The 13,899-nt window shown below is 43.5% G+C and overlaps 1 protein-coding gene, 1 non-coding gene and 1 pseudogene across 2 annotated transcripts; 2 read left to right on the forward strand and 1 right to left on the reverse strand.

Annotated features, from left to right (window-relative positions):
• The first annotated feature begins 1,662 nt into the window (after window positions 1–1,662).
• LOC146481172 (uncharacterized) lies at window positions 1,663–4,573 on the forward strand. The gene is made up of 2 exons (XM_085108592.1): window positions 1,663–2,541; window positions 4,382–4,573. Exons 1-2 carry the CDS (start codon window positions 2,181–2,183, stop codon window positions 4,438–4,440), a joined length of 420 nt encoding a protein of 139 aa, XP_084964718.1. The 5' UTR covers window positions 1,663–2,180; the 3' UTR covers window positions 4,441–4,573.
• Window positions 4,566–5,772, forward strand: LOC146481173 (uncharacterized; annotated as a pseudogene).
• A 5,968-nt stretch (window positions 5,773–11,740) lies between these two features.
• On the reverse strand, window positions 11,741–11,893 carry LOC146481174 (5.8S ribosomal RNA). The gene has a single exon (XR_014864580.1). It is a non-coding gene; the product is annotated as a 5.8S ribosomal RNA (ribosomal RNA).
• Between the last annotated feature and the right edge of the window lie 2,006 nt (window positions 11,894–13,899).

Below are 13,899 nucleotides of genomic sequence, written 5' to 3' on the forward strand. Positions count from 1 at the left end.
GTGCCTCCCGTGGCAGCAGAGTCATAGAACTGGCCCTGAGGGGGGTAGGGTAGGCCCGCCAAAAAAGTGCATTTTTTGGTTAACGTGAAAAATTTCTAACAAAAATGTGTCCCAACTAGGTTTTTTTTGGACGATCTTTCGATTGGCAACATTTCTGATTGAGAATGGCGATTGGCAACATTTCTGATTGAAAATGGCGACCTACTAAAATCGTCACTTTGCTTCCCCGTCCATCTAGGGGTGAGTATTTGACTTTGCCTTGGTCAGAGTCAAGTGAAAACATTAAAAATGGAATCAGCATGCAAGAAAACCTACTATGGAGTAGGTTTTGTGCCTCCCGTGGGAGCAGAGTCATAGATTTGGCCCTGAGGGGGGTAGGGTAGGCCCGCCAAAAAAACCAAACATTATGGCACGACATAATGTAATTTATATCGAGGCGTGGTGTTCACGTGATAATCCGGTGGAGGTGGGTCGTACCAGGTGCGGATAGCACCGTAAGGTAGCCAATGAGCTTAGAGCAAATGATAAAGCGTGGTTATGAAATAGAAATTTTTCCGAGGTAGTCTTCCTTCTTCTCCTCGCCATCAGATTGAACAGATCCCCAGAAATCTCTTTAACAGATCGCCAAGAAATCCTTTTTCAGGCAAGTAGCTCATTAATTGTTTTCTTTCTCAATTATTGGAGATCTAAACTCCTTTAGTTTATATTTGGTTCAAATTTTGGATTTCCCTCTTCTGCTTTCTATTATGGCAAAGACACGTGTTTTAGTTCTCGGCCACTCATTTATTCGCCGTTTCCACGATTTTCTTTGTCACAATTTTAACCAAAAATTTACGGAAAACTTACACATACCTGGGGATCTTTGTATCAAATGGCATGGCATAGGGGGAAGAACAATTGCTAAAGTTGTTCAATATGATTTGACGATAGTTCAGTCCTTTGCCCCGGACATTGTTGTTTTACAGTTGGGTACAAATGATCTTTCAACCATATCCGCCGTTGAAACTGGCTCGGCTCTTGAGGATCTAACTCGTTTGCTATATGAGTCATACGGTGTGCGGCTGGTCTGTGTTTGCCAGACGATTTTTCGCAGGGATGCTCCTCTATTTAATAACCAAGTGAAGTTATTAACTAAGTATCTAAAGGTCGTATTGGAGCCGCTCCCTTACGTTGTTTATTGGCGACACCGAGGCTTTTGGAATTGTAAATCACGCTTTCTAGCACGGGACGGCGTTCACCTCAACTCCTTAGGTCACTACAAATTTTTTCGTAGCTTGAGAGGGGCGGTTTTACGATGCTTGCGGTCTGTACAGGCCAAAAATTAGTTTGCTCTACTTCATCAATTTGCTCTCAATTTGCAATTCTCTCGCCATTTCAGTTTTATTTGTTCGCCAGGCCAATGTGTTTTGTTTCCCGCCTAGCCTATTGTTCACACATGGTGTTGTTCATTGCCTGTGTGGCTTGGTGGATAAAATATGTTCAAGTCGCGGTTATAACATACCGTACAAAATATGTTCAAGTCGCGGTTATAACATACCGTGCAAAATACGTTCAAGTCGCGGTTATAACATGCCGTGCAAAATATGTTCAAGTCGCGGTTATAACATACCGTGCAAAATATGTTCAAGTCGCGGTTATAACATACCGTGCAAAATATGTTCAAGTCGCGGTTATAACATGCCGTGCAAAATATGTTCAAGTCGCGGTTATAACATACCGTGCAAAATATGTTCAAGTCGCGGTTATAACATGCCGTGCAAAATATGTTCAAGTCGCGGTTATAACATACCGTGCAATTGACGGCCTTGGCATTGTTATTTTTGTGCAATCACTTTGCCTTATCAGTGTACAACTATTGATCGCCCCCTCCAGGGGTGTGTCCAATGCACTTGGCATTTTGTGATTTTGCACTTGTTTTTGTTCCTGACAGAAATGGCTTTCTTTGTGTGTTTGTTCTGGTTTTTAACTTTCGATTATATTCGTATTACCTCGCCGGCTTGGCGCATGTCCTGATTTTTCTTTCGTAAAAACGCCCCTCGCAAGATCTATTCTGTTTCGTTTCCAGACAACAATACCGGGCGGCTACAGTTAAATGCATTGTCACAGTTATTTTAGTAATCCGACGTCCAGCGTTGTTGTCTGCCTTCTCATATTTTATTATCAATTGTATTCTGTAAGAAATGCCTCCTAAAAAGCGTGCCGCCCCTAAGGCTTCCACGGCTTCTGCAACTTCAAAACGAGCCAAAAGACCTCGAGCCTCCATAGTGAACACAGTTTCCGAGAGCGTTCCAGTCCGTGTTGACGACACCTCTTTGACCCGAGGCACAGTTTCCTTGGACGTTTCCGCCATTTCATCAACCATATCTGCCGTGGTTTCTCAAGCCATCAAGACTGCCTTCTCGCCAGAAAATCTAGCTGTTCTTCTCGAAAGCAGTAGACCTCCACCAGCCGTTTTGCCTGTGTCTCCCCAGGGTTCCTCTGGCGCTCTTGATGACGCTGTCAGTGCGGAGGTGATTGATATTATCCAGGACAACTCGTCAGGTACTGATACAGGGGGCGTACCCTTTCCCGTAGTTTCTTCTGATTCACGGCCGAAGACGATGTTCACGAGTATATCTGTCCCTCTAAGTGCTGGGGTTAGCTCTAAACTGAAAGCGAAAATATTCGCCAACGAATATGTAGATTTTGGGGCGTTATTATCCTCTTCCCCTCACAACGAAGGGCAATATTCCCTTTCTATGTCACCCTCAGTAGGATCTGTTATCCAACCCCAGTTAACACTAGAACCCTTACATAATTCCAAGCGGATTCAATCTATTCACCAATGGGTCTCTGCTTTTACTATTTTTGTTTCTGTTTATTCTGAGAAATTTAAGGCGGAGACCTCCCCTGTTGATGAAATACTGTGACGTAGAAAGAAATTTGGCTCGATTTGGTATGACGAACAGTTTCGATATTTAAGGCAATCAGCCTCAGAGCAATACCCCTGGGATCAAACACACTGGGAATTGTGGTTACGGGCATCTAGTAGTTTTCGCAGAGCACAACCGTCCACTAACAACCCAGCTGTGCAGAATCGTTCCCGGTTTCATTCGCAATTCTTCCCAAAAGGAACTTGTTGGGCGTTCCAAGCTGGTAAGCACTGTTCGAGCTGTGAGTTCAAACATGAGTGTTTTAAGTGTGGGGCACAACATCCAGGTAGCCAATGTTCTGCACCCCAGCCCCGAACCCCTTTTAAAGGCGCGCGAGGAGGAACTCAAACGCAAGGTTCTTCACAGTCCACCAGTAACGCCAGTAAACGTGGATCGTCTTGAAATTTTGCTACAGGGTTATAATCCCGTTTTAAGCAATTATCTTGTTGACGGTTTTCGTTTTGGCTTTCGAATAAATTTTGTTGGTGAACTGGTGTGCTTTGGATTGCCCCAATCTCAGGAGTGCTTTAGACCTTCCGGGAGTCACTAGTGCTAAGTTACAGAAGGAATGTGATGCGGGACGTATAGTTGGTCCTTTTACAACTCCCCCCTTTTCAAATTTTCACACTTCGCCCATAGGCCTTGTTCCTAAAAAAGACCCATCCGAGTTCCGATTGATTCACCACTTATCATATCCAAAGGGCTTATCTGTCAATGACTTTATTCCTGATTATTGTTCAACAGTTAAGTATGCCTCGGTGGGCGACGCGACGAAGTTAATCAAACGTTTAGGGAGGGGTTGTTTTATGGCCAAAACTGATGTGAAGTCTGCTTTTCGCATTATCCCTATTCATCCCGCTGACTATCCCTTATTAGGCATCCGCTGGGATAATTTATACTATTTTGACAGAACTCTTGCCATGGGATTGTCTAGTTCATGTGCTATTTTTTAATCCTTTAGTACGGCACTTGAATGGTTATCTATTAACCATTTCGGTGCTTGCGCGGTTTTTCACATCTTAGACGATTTTCTTTTCATTGCCAAAACTAGAGATCAATGCGACCGTGACTTGAAAAATTTTATCTTAATGTGTAATCATATTGGCGTCCCTCTTGCGCCGGAGAAAACTGTCGGTCCAGCCACGGTATTACAGTTTGCCGGAATAACACTTGATTCCATACGCTTTGAGGCCCGCCTACCTGACGACAAGCTTCTAAAATGTCGCTTAATGTTACGCAATTTCTACACGCGTTGAACAGTCACCCTAAAAGAACTTCAATCCTTAATCGGTTTACTGAATTTCACGTGCATTGTTGTCGCGCCTGGCCGCGCTTTTCTCCGCCGCTTGATCGATCTTACCAAAGGCATCCAAAAGCCGCATCATCACATTCGTCTTTCGAAGGGTGCCAGATATCTTGGTTTGGCTTCGGTTTTTGGACGAATTTAATGGTAAATCCTTTTTCTTTAGTGATATTTGGGAAACTTCAGACACCCTTCATCTTTATACTGATGCGGCTGGTTCTATAGGATTTGGTGCGGTTTTTGGCTGCCATTGGCTACAGGGTCTTTGGCCCGAGATGTGGAAAACCTTTAACATAGCCTTTTTAGAGCTTTTTCCTATTGTTATTGCCGTCCACGTCTGGGGGTCACTCATGGCAGATAAGCGTATCATATTTTTCTCCAACAATGCCGCAGTGGTTGACATTATCAATAAGCAGACATCGAAACACCAGGACATCATGGTGCTCTTACGAGATCTAGTGTTCAGTTGCCTTAGACATCATATTTTCTTTCAAGCCCGTCATATTCCTGGGTTACAAAATTCTAGCGCCGATTACATTTCCCGTTCCCAGGTAGAGAACTTCAAGGCCATATTTCCAGAAGCCGACGAAAATCCCACTCCACTACCCGAGAACCTAATGCCGAAGAATTGGGTGCTAACTTAAGAAGTCTCTTAAGCTCCTCTCTGACAGCCAGCTCGCGTCGCACCTACCAGCGTGCGCGGACTGTTTTCCGCCAATTTTACGTTCACTTTTATGATTCCGGAGATCCTCCTTTACCACTACCTCGAGCATGCATTCCTCTTTTTATTTCTTATCTTACATTTCGTAAATTGGCCTTTTCCACCATTAGCTCGTATCTTTCAGCTATTTCCTACGTACACAAATTACAAGGCCACCCAGACCCTACGAAATCGTTTTTAATTCAAAAACTGTTAACGGCTCTTAGCCGTCGACATCCTGTTGATATCCGTCTTCCGGTGACTTGACCTGTTTTGCATCAGCTCGTTCGTGCCCTTAGCCTTACTAATTCTTCGGCATTTCAGCGTTCTCTTTTTTTTCGGCGATGTTTCTAGTGGCTTTTTACGGCTTATTTCGCATCGGAGAACTGACTGCCAAGAGCACCCGATTTGCGCCTTCGGTTATCCAGTATCGTAATCTGACCCTTTTGTCCACCGATGGCCATGTTCACACGGCGAAAATTACGATTTCAGAGTATAAGCACAACACTAGTCGTCGTCCATTTGATATTCTAATCGCTCGGGATGTTTCTTCCACATTTTGCCCGGTCCAAGCCCTTATTCAATACTGCCAATTGCGGGGACATGGTTCCGGTCCGCTATTTTGTCACGCCGATATGAGTCCAATTTCTGCTCACCAATTCAATACCGAACTACAGCGGTGCTTAGCTTATTGTGGTTTAGACACCAGTCGCTATAAAAGTCATAGTTTTCGTATCGGCGGTGCTTGTCATGCCGCTGATCGGGGCTATTCTGATGCGCAAATCCGTGCTCTGGGTCGTTGGAAATCCGATGCTTTTAAAGTCTATTTGAGGTCGGAAGTTCTTCAGGCGAACTAATAATTTTTGGACATGGGGTTTTTCACGCCAAGCCTTTTAACATGGTCATTATATACAGCATGTTAGTTCAGACAGGGGCTGCTATAATGCTGTCACTACCCGTTTTGAATTTGTTAGACATTACTTTCAAAGTCTGGATGCCTGTTGAGTCGGTCAGACACTGGGCTGCGACTCGGCTTGCATTATCCCTTCTTTCCTGATTTTAATTTTATTTCTTTTCCGTTCACGTTCGTTCTACCTTTATTGACTATGTTATTCTATATGTATTTCCGTTGCCCTAAGGGAGCAACGTTTACGGCCTTCAGTTGTTGTTATTCTTAGACTTTTTGCGTTGGTCAGTCATTGGGCTGCAACTCGAGTGGGTGGGGATGCCTGTGGAGTCGGTCAGACAATGGGCTGCGACTCGGCACGCCTTCTCACCTCATTACATTGCCATTTCCGTAGTTGAGTGCGAGCTTTGTTTTTCGTTGGGGCTTAAGCCACATAGTGTGGCTTGTGGCGAAATTTTGTCGCCCCATTTATCAACAGGAGATTGTACTTTAATTTTTAAGACTGTTTTATGAGTTTGATAATTTGTTCAATTAAACTTGCCACAAACCGTGGCCAAATTTATTCCAACAAAGATGTCTGTTATTCTCGCTTCTGGGAAATCTGCTAGTAACAGTGTTTTCAACAAAGCTCGCGCTTTAACTGCACTTTTTGTTTAATGAGAACATGCGTCGATATAAATGCATTTTTTGGTTAACGTGAAAAATTTCTAACAAAAATGTGTCCCAACTAGGTTTTTTTTGGACGATCTTTCGATTGGCAACATTTCTGATTGAGAATGGCGATTGGCAACATTTCTGATTGAAAATGGCGACCTACTAAAATCGTCACTTTGCTTCCCCGTCCATATAGGGGTGAGTATTTGACTTTGCCTTGGTCAGAGTCAAGTGAAAACATTAAAAATGGAATCAGCATGCAAGAAAACCTACTATGGAGTAGGTTTTGTGTCTCCCGTGGGAGCAGAGTCATAGAACTGGCCCTGAGGGGGGTAGAGTAGGCCCGCCAAAAAAGTGCATTTTTTGGTTAACGTGAAAAATTTCTAACAAAAATGTGTCCCAACTAAGTTTTTTTTCGAACGATCTTTCGATTGGCAACATTTCTGATTGAGAATGGCGAGTGGCAACATTTCTGATTGAAAATGGCGACCTACTAAAATCGTCACTTTGCTTCCCCGTCCATATAGGGGTGAGTATTTGACTTTGCCTTGGTCAGAGTCAAGTGAAAACATTAAAAATGGAATCAGCATGCAAGAAAACCTACTATGGAGTAAGTTTTGTGCCTCCCGTGGCAGCAGAGTCATAGAACTGGCCCTGAGGGGGGTAAGGTAGGCCCGCCAAAAAAGTGCATTTTTTGGTTAACGTGAAAAATTTCTAACAAAAATGTGTCCCAACTAGGTTTTTTTTGGACGATCTTTCGATTGGCAACATTTCTGATTGAGAATGGCGATTGGCAACATTTCTGATTGAAAATGGCGACCTACTAAAATCGTCACTTTGCTTCCCCGTCCATATAGGGGTGAGTATTTGACTTTGCCTTGGTCAGAGTCAAGTGAAAACATTAAAAATGGAATCAGCATGCAAGAAAACCTACTATGGAGTAGGTTTTGTGTCTCCCGTGGGAGCAGAGTCATAGAACTGGCCCTGAGGGGGGTAGAGTAGGCCCGCCAAAAAAGTGCATTTTTTGGTTAACGTGAAAAATTTCTAACAAAAATGTGTCCCAACTAAGTTTTTTTTCGAACGATCTTTCGATTGGCAACATTTCTGATTGAGAATGGCGAGTGGCAACATTTCTGATTGAAAATGGCGACCTACTAAAATCGTCACTTTGCTTCCCCGTCCATATAGGGGTGAGTATTTGACTTTGCCTTGGTCAGAGTCAAGTGAAAACATTAAAAATGGAATCAGCATGCAAGAAAACCTACTATGGAGTAAGTTTTGTGCCTCCCGTGGCAGCAGAGTCATAGAACTGGCCCTGAGGGGGGTAAGGTAGGCCCGCCAAAAAAGTGCATTTTTTGGTTAACGTGAAGAAATTCTAACAAAAATGTGTCCCAACTACGTTTTTTTTGGACGATCTTTCGATTGGCAACATTTCTGATTGAGAATGGCGAGTGGCAACATTTCTGATTGAAAATGGCGACCTACTAAAATCGTCACTTTGCTTCCCCGTCCATATAGGGGTCAGCATTTGACTTTGCCTTGGTCAGAGTCAAGTGAAAACATTAAAAATGGAATCAGCATGCAAGAAAACCTACTATGGAGTAGGTTTTGTGCCTCCCGTGGGAGCAGAGTCATAGAACTGCCCCTGAGAGGGGTAGGGTAGGCCCGCAAAAAAAGTGCATTTTTTGGTTAACGTGAAAAATTTCTAACAAAAATGTGTCTCAACTAGGTTTTTTTTGGACGATCTTTCGATTGGCAACATTTCTGATTGAGAATGGCGATTGGCAACATTTCTGATTGAAAATGGCGACCTACTAAAATCGTCACTTTGCTTCCCCGTCCATATAGGGGTGAGTATTTGACTTTGCCTTGGTCAGAGTCAAGTGAAAACATTAAAAATGGAATCAGCATGCAAGAAAACCTACTATGGAGTAGGTTTTGTGCCTCCCGTGGGAGCAGAGTCATAGAACTGGCCCTGAGGAGGGTAGGGTAGGCCCGCCAAAAAAGTGCATTTTTTGGTTAACGTTAAAAAATTCTAACAAAAATGTGTCCCAACTAGGTTTTTTTTGGACGATCTTTCGATTGGCAACATTTCTGATTGAGAATGGCGAGTGGCAACATTTCTGATTGAAAATGGCGACCTACTAAAATCGTCACTTTGCTTCCCCGTCCATATAGGGGTGAGTATTTGACTTTGCCTTGGTCAGAGTCAAGTGCAAACATTAAAAATGGAATCAGCATGCAAGAAAACCTACTATGGAGTAGGTTTTGTGCCTCCCGTGGGAGCAGAGTCATAGAACTGGCCCTGAGGGGGGTAGGGTAGGCCCGCCAAAAAAGTGCATTTTTTGGTTAACGTGAAAAATTTCTAACAAAAATGTGTCCCAACTAGGTTTTTTTTGGACGATCTTTCGATTGGCAACATTTCTGATTGAGAATGGCGATTGGCAACATTTCTGATTGAAAATGGCGACCTACTAAAATCGTCACTTTGCTTCCCCGTTCATCTAGGGGTGAGTATTTGACTTTGCCTTGGTCAGAGTCAAGTGAAAACATTAAAAATGGAATCAGCATGCAAGAAAACCTACTATATAGCAGGTTTTGTGCCTCCCGTGGGAGCAGGGTCATAGAACTGGCCCTGAGGGGGGTAGGGTAGGCCCGCCAAAAAAGTGCATTTTTTGGTTAACGTGAAAAAGTTCTAACAAAAATGTGTCCCAACTAGGTTTTTTTTGGACGATCTTTCGATTGGCAACATTTCTGATTGAGAATGGCGATTGGCAACATTTCTGATTGAAAATGGCGACCTACTAAAATCGTCACTTTGCTTCCCCGTCCATATAGGGGTGAGTATTTGACTTTGCCTTGGTCAGAGTCAAGTGAAAACATTAAAAATGGAATCAGCATGCAAGAAAACCTACTATGGAGTAGGTTTTGTGCCTCCCGTGGGAGCAGAGTCATAGAACTGGCCCTGAGGGGGGTAGGGTAGGCCCGCCAAAAAAGTGCAGTTTTTGGTTAACGTGAAAAAATTCTAACAAAAATGTGTCCCAACTAGGTTTTTTTTAGACGATCTTTCGATTGGCAACATTTCTGATTGAGAATGGCGAGTGGCAACATTTCTGATTGAAAATGGCGACCTACTAAAATCGTCACTTTGCTTCCCCGTCCATATAGGGGTGAGTATTTGACTTTGCCTTGGTCAGAGTCAAGTGAAAACATTAAAAATGGAATCAGCATGCAAGAAAACCTACTATGGAGTAGGTTTTGTGCCTCCCGTGGGAGCAGAGTCATAGAACTGGCCCTGAGGGGGGTAGGGTAGGCCTGCCAAAAAAGTGCATTTTTTGGTTAACGTGAAAAATTTCTAACAAAAATGTGTCCTAACTAGGTTTTTTTTGGACGATCTTTCGATTGGCAACATTTCTGATTGAGAATGGCGATTGGCAACATTTCTGATTGAAAATGGCGACCTACTAAAATCGTCACTTTGCTTCCTCGTCCATCTAGGGGTGAGTATTTGACTTTGCCTTGGTCAGAGTCAAGTGAAAACATTAAAAATGGAATCAGCATGCAAGAAAACCTACTATGGAGTAGGTTTTGTGCCTCCCGTGGGAGCAGAGTCATAGAACTAGCCCTGAGGGGGGTAGGGTACCCCCGCCAAGAAAATGCATTTTTTGGTTAACGTGAAACATTTCTAACAAAAATGTGTCCCAACTAGGTTTTTTTTGGACGATCTTTCAATTGGCAACATTTCTGATTGAGAATGGCGATTGGCAACATTTCTGATTGAAAATGGCGACCTACTAAAATCGTCACTTTGCTTCCCCGTCCATCTAGGGGTGAGTATTTGACTTTGCCTTGGTCAGAGTCAAGTGAAAACATTAAAAATGGAATCAGCATGCAAGAAAACCTACTATGGAGTAGGTTTTGTGCCTCCCGTGGGAGCAGAGTCATAGAACTGGCCCTGAGGGGGGTAGGGTAGGCCCGCGAAAAAAGTGCATTTTTTGGTTAACGTGAAAAATTTCTAACAAAAATGTGTCCCAACTAGGTTTTTTTTGGACGATCTTTCGATTGGCAACATTTCTGATTGAGAATGGCGATTGGCAACATTTCTGATTGAAAATGGCGACCTACTAAAATCGTGACTTTGCTTCCCCGTCCATATAGGGGTGAGTATTTGACTTTGCCTTGATCAGAGTCAAGTGAAAACATTAAAAATGGAATCAGCATGCAAGAAAACCTACTATGGAGTAGGTTTTGTGCCTCCCGTGGGAGCAGAGTCATAGAACTGGCCCTGAGGGGGGTAGGGTAGGCCCGCCAAAAAAGTGCATTTTTTGGTTAACGTGAAAAATTTCTAACAAAAATGTGTCCCAACTAGGTTTTTTTTGGACGATCTTTCGATTGGCAACATTTCTGATTGAGAATGGCGATTGGCAACTTTTCTGATTGAAAATGGCGACCTACTAAAATCGTCACTTTGCTTACCCGTCCATATAGGGGTGAGGATTTGACTTTGCCTTGGTCAGAGTGAAGTGAAAACATTAAAAATGGAATCAGCATGCAAGAAAACCTACTATGGAGTAGGTTTTGTGCCTCTCGTGGGAGCAGAGTCATAGAACTGGCCCTGAGGGGGGTAGGGTAGGCCCTCCAAAAAAGTGCATTTTTTGGTTAATGTGAAAACTGTAAAGGACCGCGAATGACCGGATTTGGCCCGAATGGCCTGATTTGGCTTTGAGCAGGGAATTCTCTTGAAGATGGGTGGGCTGTGCAACTTTCACACAGGGGGTGGACTCTTGGTGTGACGGTCTTCCTGCTCACCTCATGGCAAGTCCATTATCCCACCCGAATGGCCCGATTTGGCTTCGAGCAGGGAATTCGCCCGAAAATGTTTGGGCTGTGTTACTTCCCCACTGGGGGTGGACTCCCGGTGTGACGCTCTTTTTGCTCACCTCATTGCAAGTCCATTATCCCACCCGAATGGGACGAATTGGCCTCGAGCAGGGAATTTGCCCGAAGATGGGTGGGCTTTTCAACTTCCCCACGGGGGGTGGACTCCCGGTGTGACGCTCTCTTTTCTCACCTCATCGCAAGTCCATTATCTTACCCGAATGGCCCGATTTGGCTTCAAGCAGGGAATTTGCCCGAAGATGGGTGGCCTGTGCAACTTCCCTACGGGGAGTGGACTCCCGGTGGGACGCTCTCCTTGCTCACCTCATCGCAAGTCCATTATCTTACCCGAATGGCCCGATTTGGCTTCGAGCAGGGAATTCGCCCGAAGATGGGGGACATGCTCCTGGGAGAACCTAAGAGCACTATTTTTCGTTCAAAGATTGGATGGTTCTCTGAATTCTGCAATTCATATTACTTATCGCAGGTGGCTGCGTTCTTTATCGATGCGTGAGTCAGGAGATCCACCGTTAAAAGTTTTCTCTCCCTTTTTGTTTTCCAACACTACTATTGGGCCTCAGTTTGACTGAACAACGTTGCAGTCTTAAATATTTACGCGTGAAAAACACATAAGGCAGTTTTCATTGAAATCGACGTCGAGCATAAAGAAATTCACTCATTCCTAGGCGATGTAGTTCATTTGATGGGACGAGCAAGCGTGGTGGGTTGACTGTGGAAAAGAATGAAGGTTCCCTTTGCATTGTGGGTAATGGCGGACATTTTTGCGCGGAACGCACATTCCCGAGGTTGGAGTGCGAGTGACACATTCATTTCGTGGGGGCTACACATAGAGAAGCTCGGCGGTTCGCCAGTCAAATAGATTGACAAGTTTTATTCAAGCGGCTCAGCGGCTCGCCAGTCAAATTGAATTTGTTGATAATTTATAATAATAATAATAATTTTTTTAATTTATATTGAACAAAGCGTCTGATTATTACGCGCCCGTTGAAATAATACAAGCTCGGGTGTTCCCCTGTAAGAAAACGATCGTCGCACCGAAGCAAGAAAGAGACGTAAGCGATTTTTACGGATGATTTTTACCGATTGATAACGAAAATCGGTGAAAATGATAAATTGATTTCGTGTATCATATCGATATTGTTGATTTTTCATGGAGTCCAACTCGAAGTCTAACTCGAAGTTCAACTCGAAGTCTAACTCGAAGTCTAACTCGAACTCGAACTCGAATCCAAACTCGATGAATCCTTATTCCCGCAAGATTCAGTGTCACTTCAGACCGCCTTAGCCCTATTTTACAAGAGCCTCGAACGGAATTAAAGCCAGAGTAATCATCGATTCAGGGAGCCAAAAGAGTTACGTAACACAACGCGTGCGCGACCAGTTGCGCTTGCCAACGACCCGGGGTATCTAATCGATGGAATCGATAATCGATGACAATCGATATCAATCGATACCAATCGATATCAATTAATCGATTGATATTGATAACCGATAACCAATCGATGACAAAGATTCGTGTGGTTATGGATTGGTATCGATTATCAATACCAATAAATATATAAATTAGTATCGATTGTTTGCAGATTGACGGAACCGGAATCGACGCATAAAAAAACACAACTTTGTACGCAGTAATTGTAAACACATTTCATTTTAATGTTCAGGCGCGTAGCTAAGGTTTCGATAGGGGTGTTCGTTGAGCCCCAATTCTTGCTGAGCGCCGGAGGCGCTCTTACTAGGGGGGTCCGGGGGCATGCTCCCCCGGAAATTTTTGAAAATCTAGGTTCCAAAAAACTTCATTTCCTGCATTTTGAGACCCATTTTAGGCAAGTCACAACTTTGTTTTACAGCAGCTTTTTAAGCTATATACATCATTTCGATGGCATAATTGTTTCTACTTAAACAAGAAAGTTCAATGTACATTCCGCACCCTGTCGACGTCAAGTTCTTATAGCTATTCGATCTGCTGATAGTCATACACCAAGCTAGTAAACTGCATCATTCTCGGGTGTAGGCCTTCAAACAAATTGACTATCTTGTCAAGATTGACAGGCATATCATATTTGATATGCATTAGAGCCAGGGCGGACAGCCTACTCTCTCCCAATCGTACACCTCATGTAGTCGGTTCAACCTCCACATTGCGCTTATGGAACGTTCACATTCACAAGTGAATGTTCTCAGGCGAACTTGTACGTAATTGCGCGTGAAACTCAACAAGGCTTGAACTATAAAGTTTGAAGTGAATCGCATTCAGAGAACAAAACGTATCGCAAAGCATGCTTTTCTATGGCTTTTTCGGGCGGATGCGGTTTTACCGCAAAAAATGAAACGTCATTAAAATTAATCTCCAAGGGTTCTTGACAATTTTTATTTTTACTGAGGATAAGACATAAGGCCTAAAGAACGGGTTTATATCTCTATTTTTCTTTGGTTGATGTATTTCGACCAGAGGAACTCTATCTAAAAAGTTTTTCTTCCGCCATTATTGATCTTCAAAGGGGGTTCGTTCGAACCCCTCGAA

The sequence above is a fragment of the Pavona decussata genome, unplaced genomic scaffold, assembly GCF_977016875.1.
Source record: "Pavona decussata unplaced genomic scaffold, jaPavDecu1.1 SCAFFOLD_51, whole genome shotgun sequence".
NCBI lineage: Eukaryota > Metazoa > Cnidaria > Anthozoa > Scleractinia > Agariciidae > Pavona > Pavona decussata.

Coding starts and splice junctions, on each gene's coding strand:
- LOC146481172 (XM_085108592.1), top strand. CDS start 2,181: ATGCCTCCTAAAAAGCGTGCCGCCCCTAAGGCTTCCACGGCTTCTGCA. Junction 2,542..4,381: donor TATCCAGGACAACTCGTCAG/GTACTGATACAG, acceptor CTTTTTCTTTAG/TGATATTTGGGAAACTTCAG.